At 43.8% G+C, this 7,063-nt stretch overlaps 1 protein-coding gene across 1 annotated transcript; it reads left to right on the top strand.

Moving 5' to 3' along the window:
• The first annotated feature begins 163 nt into the window (after positions 1 to 163).
• Positions 164 to 5,557, top strand: LOC138956020 (neuronal acetylcholine receptor subunit beta-3-like). Its single transcript, XM_070327491.1, has 3 exons — positions 164 to 511; positions 1,821 to 2,109; positions 4,019 to 5,557. Exons 1-3 carry the CDS (start codon positions 164 to 166, stop codon positions 4,567 to 4,569), a joined length of 1,188 nt encoding a protein of 395 aa, XP_070183592.1. The 3' UTR covers positions 4,570 to 5,557.
• Positions 5,558 to 7,063: the final 1,506 nt, after the last annotated feature.

Raw genomic sequence — 7,063 nt, 5'->3', positions numbered from 1 at the left:
TATTTCGCAGACTCTTCATGTCTGGTAAAAGCTATGATCGAAATCAACTCTTTAGAAATATTCTCAGTCTGCACAGGAAGCAGGGCTTTGATTTTAGATATGTGTACAAGTGAAGGGATGGTCTAACCCCATGCAAGAGCATGCACTGATCTGGTCTAACCCCATGCAAGAGCCTGCACTGATCTGGTCTGTTGCACCTGACCGCTTATATGGGAAGTACTATGCCTTCAAGCGAGAACAACTTCCCATCTATTTGCAGGTACAGTGGTCGAACGAGTACATGATGTGGGACCCTGCACAGTACGGAGGAGCATACACGGCCTCTCCTGACCCAGATAAAATATGGCGTCCCGGTCTAACGGTTCAGAACACCATGAAGGACATGAAGCCCATTGGCCAAGAATACGTCCAGATCCTCTCCATTGCCGATGGTACCACCATCTGGTACCCGGCTGAGAGGTTCGAGACTTTCTGCCGAGTGGACGTCACCTATTTCCCTTTCGACATTCAGGTACATAGGCACGCCTTCTTTGTGATACTAAGAGTGTGTTATTTTAATCTAAAATATGTGGATTTGTTTTCGTTGCTGTCGTCGTAGTACTTGTTGTAGCATAGCAGTTGTAATGTTGGTACCTTGCTACAGCTTCCTTTGATTTGACACCCTGCTGTTGAATGTTACCATGTTTTGTATCTCATCGTGCTTCTCCTTCTCATTCTGTTGGGGCGTTGTTGTAGCTCGTCTTCTTCCTCTTTTCGTAAGAATGTGGTGGTTTTTTGTTACATTTATTATTTTCCAGTTTCTACTGAACTTTAAACTTGTGACTAGAAGACTATTGTTCTGAGAGACAGCCAAGTCATTGTTTGCTCGTTGTTCCTCGTCGTTCCAACCGACCCTCCGAAGTATGACACACTGATCAACTTTATGAGATACGTTGACACTTTGGTTGCGTGGCTTTTGTTGCTGCTAACTTTCCGTTGTGAAATATGGTGTGAATGTGCCAGCAATGAAATAATAAAGTAGTCTACAAATTAATTAAAACGAGATAACAATAAAAATCTACCCACCAGAAAACAGCAACATGAATAAATGGACACTGACTAATTTCGAATTTCGTCTGCATCAGCAAAAAAAACCCACAAAAACAAGAAACTATAAGAAGAGCTGACATGGAAAGAAGACGAAGAGAATAAGCAGGGAAGAATACAGACAGAGTGTAACGTAACGTAACCTAAAAAAAGAATTGTTCTTCAGGTTTTTTAGGTCCTTATAGCGTCATGTATACATTCTCAAAATACTTTCAGAGAAAAGAACACAACGTTTCGAGAATGACGTTTGTCTCGGTGACTTTGTCATTACGAGCAATGGAAACATACTTCCTAGGTCTCTGCCAGGCTGTGGTTTGACCCGACCCCATTTACATATGATATACACACGTGTGAAGAGATGGTTAATTTTACACATGGGCGGTCTCTCTCGCGAATGAAGGATTAATCAAATGACCGTTGACACTGAAGCATTGTGCGGTCTGCTCTGAGACGGTCATTGATCAACAAAACCAAGACTGGATTAACAAAACCAAGACTGGATTAACAAAACCAAGACTGGATTAACCTGCAAGTCTGGCGCTGAAGTAGAACATATGGTTCGAAGGGGTTAAACTCGCTCGAAAATTCAATGAACGAGATTCTGGCAAATGTCAAGATGCTAAACAACTGTATTATAAACAGAGTTAACGAAACGTTCTCTGCTCCTGTACATATCTTCGTGTCGTTGAACAAAGAGTCCAAAATAATCCTATCTGGTTGTCTGACTCCTTCAGAGGTGCGTTTGGAAGATGTTCATCTGGGGAATCGACTTCGCTGCCACAGACCTGCGACCGTTGCTCCCCACCATCGACCTTGACACCTACGTGGTCAACGGGGAATGGGAGGTTCTGAGCACAAAATGCTGGACTGGGGTTGAGGAAAACGACGCAGGTAACATCACCTTCCTGAATTACCAGATCGTCATCCGGAGGAGGCCCAGTCTGCTGGCCCTGACGGTCTTACTGCCCGTGGTGGTCTTGGCGCTCGTCAACATATTCGTCTTCACCGTTCCTTCTGAGGCGGGTGGGTATATACGGATGTGTTGTTGCTGAAAGTGATTTATTATTGTCTTTTTGGTGGAGTATTTCACGTGCTGGTGGTGATGGGTAGGGTGTAGGGTGTGTACAACTACTAGGTTGTGAGAGAGAGAGAGAGAGAGAGAGAGAGAGAGAGAGAGAGAGAGAGAGAGAGAGAGAGAGAATGAGTGAGAGAGAGAGGAGAGAGAGAGAGAGAGAGAGAGAGAGAGAGAGAGAGAGAGAGATGAAGAGAGAGAGACAATAACAATGACAAATTCTTTATTTACGAGAGAGAGAGAGAGAGAGAGAGAGAGAGAGAGAGAGAGAGAGAGAGAGAGGGAGAGAGAGAGAGAGAAGGAGGGAGGGAGGAAGGAAGGGATGGACGGAGCGAGAGAGGAGAAAGAGAGGAGAGAGAGAGAGAGAGAGAGGGAGGGAGGGGAGAGAGAGAGAGAGAGGGAGAGAGAGAGAGAGAGAGAGAGAGAAGGAGAGAGAGAGAGAGAGGGAGGGAAGAGAGAGAGAGAGAGGGAGAGAGAGAGAGAGAGAGAGAGAGAGAGAGAGAGAGAGAGAGAGAGAGAGAGAGAGAGAGAGAGAGAGAGAGAGAGAGAGAGAGAAAGGGAGGGAGAAGATATGGGTTCCGTGTCGTGTGTCCGAGTCGTGTTTTATCTTGTCTTATCTTATATTATTTTGGCTTGTCTTGTCTTGTTTGGTCTAACCGACTGTGATGGTATTGGCGCGTACCGGCCATGTTGTCATGGAGGGAAGAGGGGGTGGGGGGGGGGGGAGAGAATAAAAACACGTTTACCAAATGGAGCTACAATTCCTTTCGTTGGTTAGTTGGTTGGTTGTTCAGGTTTTTTGTGAAGAAAAGGATGAACTATTTCAATGGGTTGGTAACTGTTAGCTTATTTCAACGTGAAGTAGTACAAACAGTTTTTAATTTAAGAATGCTGTTCACACACACTCACACACACACACACACACACACACACACACACACACACACACACACACACACGCGCACATACGCACACGTACACACAAACACACACACACAAACACACACACACACAAACACACACACATATACATACACACAAACTTACACGCACATTTACACTAACACTCTCTCTCTCTCTCTCTCTCTCTCTCTCTCTCTCTCTCTCTCTCTCTCTCTCTCTCTCTCTCTCTCTCTCTCGTACACGCCGATTCATCCTATCCACCATCCCCACATATAATTGCACTGCAGTCTAAAGCAAAAGAAACAAAAAAGTCACATTGAACAAAGCTATTAGCTGAATAAATACCACCCCACGCCCAACACTTCATCATTTTAATGTTCATCACAGCACTGCTCGGGACAAACGACGATGTCAATAAACCAATAATAGTCAGTGAACAGATCGACATAGCATGTCGGGGTTTTAAGCTGCGGGGTGTGTTGTGTTATTCATGGGGGGTAGTGGGGTGTCAATCTCAGTAGTGCAATAGCTTTCGTTCATTGCTTTTAGTATTCTAGTTGCATATGGAATAATATGGACTGTACTAGGATTTGTTTAATTTGATATTGGTACGCCCCCTCGAGGCAATAGATGCATGGTCACCGCACGCAATCAAGTTGCAGGCTTTGTTACTGAGCCATTGTTATATGAGGTCTGTGTAGCTGAAATCCCATCACAACCACGACAACGTTTGAGTTGCTTTAACGCCAAGTATCGTTTATGATGATTCCATTATCATGTATATGACGAACTTGTTTTGACAAATGTTCTGATATCTTGCAACCTTTTGCATCCAGTTTTGTTCCCGCTTCTTCTAATTATTCATTTAGGGGTAGTGTTTATTTTTTTCAAGATCCCTTAACTCAAAACTGAAGACACTTGCATCCTCATTATCTCTTCTATGAACTTGAATTTCAGGCGAACGACTGGCCTACTCCATGACGTCACTGCTGTCGTTCGGAGTGTTCATGAGCTTCATCCTGGACTACATGCCCTCGTCGACAGAGAACCTGTCCATCATAGCCGTCAACCTGTCCTGTCTGCTGGTGCTGTCCGCTGTGCACGTGCTACTGTGCATCCTGTCCCTGCGTCTCTTCCACCGCGACAACGTCAAGCACCCCGTCCCCCCAACACTGCACAGCCTCGTCATATGCCTGGAGATGCTGCTGTGCCTCGACCCGCCTGTCAAGAACAAGGTCTCCGACATCAGCGATAAGACGTTGTTCGAAACCGACACTGTCGGTCACAATGACGCCGCCCAAAGCAAGGGAGTGAAGGGTAAGCTCGACAAGTGGGCCATGACCCGGAAGCAGAAGCAGGCGGCGTACAGTGACCCCAAGGAGATGACGTGGCGAAGGGTGAGCCGCTCATTGGACAAGCTGCTCTTCCGCTTCTTCCTCTGCCTCCTGCTCGCCGCTAACGGTGGCGTCTGGACCGTCATGATCAACAACTACTACCACTACAGCTAAAGGCTTTCAGCTTTTAATATTCAACCACTTGGAATTGTGTCTTGTACAAGAGTGGGTAGCGTATTAACCAAACATGACATTATAGTTGACCATCTGTGCCACTGAGGACGTTTTTATCTGAATTGCATCCGGGCTTATCTTTGTTCAGTCGCGTTGCACATCATTTCTCTCCATCAACCAAATGACAGTCCCCCTGAAAGGAAGCTCCGGGGTGTTACGTGTTGGGGGTAACTGGCCTAGGTTGAACGCACGCATCTGCAACACGAGTGAAATTCTTGACTAGCATAAATTATGTTTTCTTGAATACATTGGTCATAATGTCCTTGGATATGTACCGAGAGAATAGCTGTTCGTTGATGTGAACTTCTGGGAATGACCAAGAAAACGACGAATTACTCACGACTGAATTAATGTCAGTGCTGTTGTCAACCCAGTTCAGTCTTTCTCTGTCTGCTTCTTCTGTTGCCCTCAATGTTGCATTACTAGATGGGTTTCTACTTCTTCTGTTGCCCTCAATTTTGCATTACTAGATGGTTTTCTACTTCTTCTTCGTTCATAGGTTGAAACTCCCACGTATACACTCGTGTGTTTTTTTGCACGAGTGGGTTTTATGATCGTGTTTACCCCATGTGAATGAATGCATATATGCGCTACAATGACATCATTGAGGAACAAACAACAACTCCAATTATAAGTTCCCTCTGCGGTATTTGGTCAAATAAATAATACAGTTACGATATATACACACATATACACACAATCATGAAAAGAAAGGTATCAGGGTTATGGATTCAAAACCGGGTACTCACAGCTTTGAAGACATGAAAAAACCGTTTGACAATCCCGTGCACAAACTAACACAATAATCTTACCCGGAGTCTGTCAAAAATCGCTACCCGTGAGGTAGACAGAAAAAACACACACACAGTCCGTGAAATCACTGGCACATGATATCCACAGTACAATACCGACACACGGCTAGTGTGTACCGACACACGGCTAGTGTGTAAGTAAAAAAATACAGTCACAGTTCACAGTTAGGATTTGGACCAGTGAGACTGCTGCAACCGTCTAATCTAGTTGCTAATTACTAAATATACTTTAATTAAATAGGTTCTCCTGAACATGGCTTAACTCAACTAGATCACACACAAAAACTGCCGATATGTCCGTTCACTTGAAAAAAAGTAGCGGTGTACTTGATTCTCCGACTGGCGATCTCGACCTAGCCAGTTCACTTCGTCCCGGCCGTGACCTTTCTGGGTCCAACTAAACGGACTTTCCTGTAACCTCGCTGCTAGCTTCGTGAAAGTCCCGTCGAACTTCAGCTAAACTGGTCCAAAGAAATAAGATATTCGGCAGCGGCTTCTCATATGTGTGCCTGTGTTTGTGAGTCTGCGCACGTTGGGTTTCGCTGTCAGATATAAAAAAAAATAAAAAATTAAATGGTCTTGTGGGTAACAAGGACATTTATGGGAAATCGGAATTCCTCTGCTGTAACTTCATGAATATTAATGAGTAGCACATGGACCAATCGCTGGGCAATGCCAGAGATTGTTCCAGCCAGCTTAGCGTGGATGCTTTCCCCTTGACCGCGTTCGGTCACTTTCTTCTTTGTCTACCTACAGACAACACCATTTTTGCTCTGTCTTTACTTTTGACTTATTCTTCGTCTTTCAAGGTTAAATAATTACAGAATTTAATAAAATAATTGTCACTTCGGTGGCCTACTGCAGCAACACTATGCATTGATTCTTTTGTTATGTTTTTGCTTGTATGTTAATTGTGTGAACTGTGTCTCATCTGCCTCGTCTCCACTGATTTCACATAAATGTGCTTAACACTTTTATCAAAAGGGAAAACGTTGTGCTTTGTTCCGCATGGTGTTTTGCACACATAGTTTGATCTTAAAGCACAAACTTCTATATCACAGTAGATTGGCTTTTATCAATATAATCATCACTTTTTAGGTCCAGGCCTTTTGCTTAACATTGCTTAAACTGCTGAAGACATATTCAATTCAATTCAATAAAACTACGATATCATCTGAATGTAAGACAAACAGAAATGTTTCTTTTGGCTCGTATACACAAATAACATCACATAAAATCAAACTCTCGAAACATATAAACACACAACATCTACACATCAATACACCCGCACCTTCACATAATCTGTTTATGACACAATGACGTCCTCAACAGCGTTGATCAGAACTAATGTCTGTGCGTGACATGCTTTGTTCTCATGGATGCTTGTGGATCGTTAAGTGTTGTAGCGCAGGTGATAAAAAAAAGTGTTCTGACGATGAAATAAATCAAATACAATGGAGATTTTAAGTGTTGAATTGTAGTTTGTTGTCAGGCCATTATACACAATACAATGGAGTACAAGGTGAGCACAGTACAATGAATATCATTGCATTCCACCTAAACACAGCGCTCGCGCGCGTTCACACACACACACACACACAAACACACACACGGGCACGTGC

Source organism: Littorina saxatilis, unplaced genomic scaffold (assembly GCF_037325665.1).
Source record: "Littorina saxatilis isolate snail1 unplaced genomic scaffold, US_GU_Lsax_2.0 scaffold_1535, whole genome shotgun sequence".
Taxonomy (NCBI): domain Eukaryota; kingdom Metazoa; phylum Mollusca; class Gastropoda; order Littorinimorpha; family Littorinidae; genus Littorina; species Littorina saxatilis.
The sequence above is the reverse complement of the archived record's forward strand: the minus strand, read 5'-3'. Positions and strand labels throughout refer to the sequence as shown.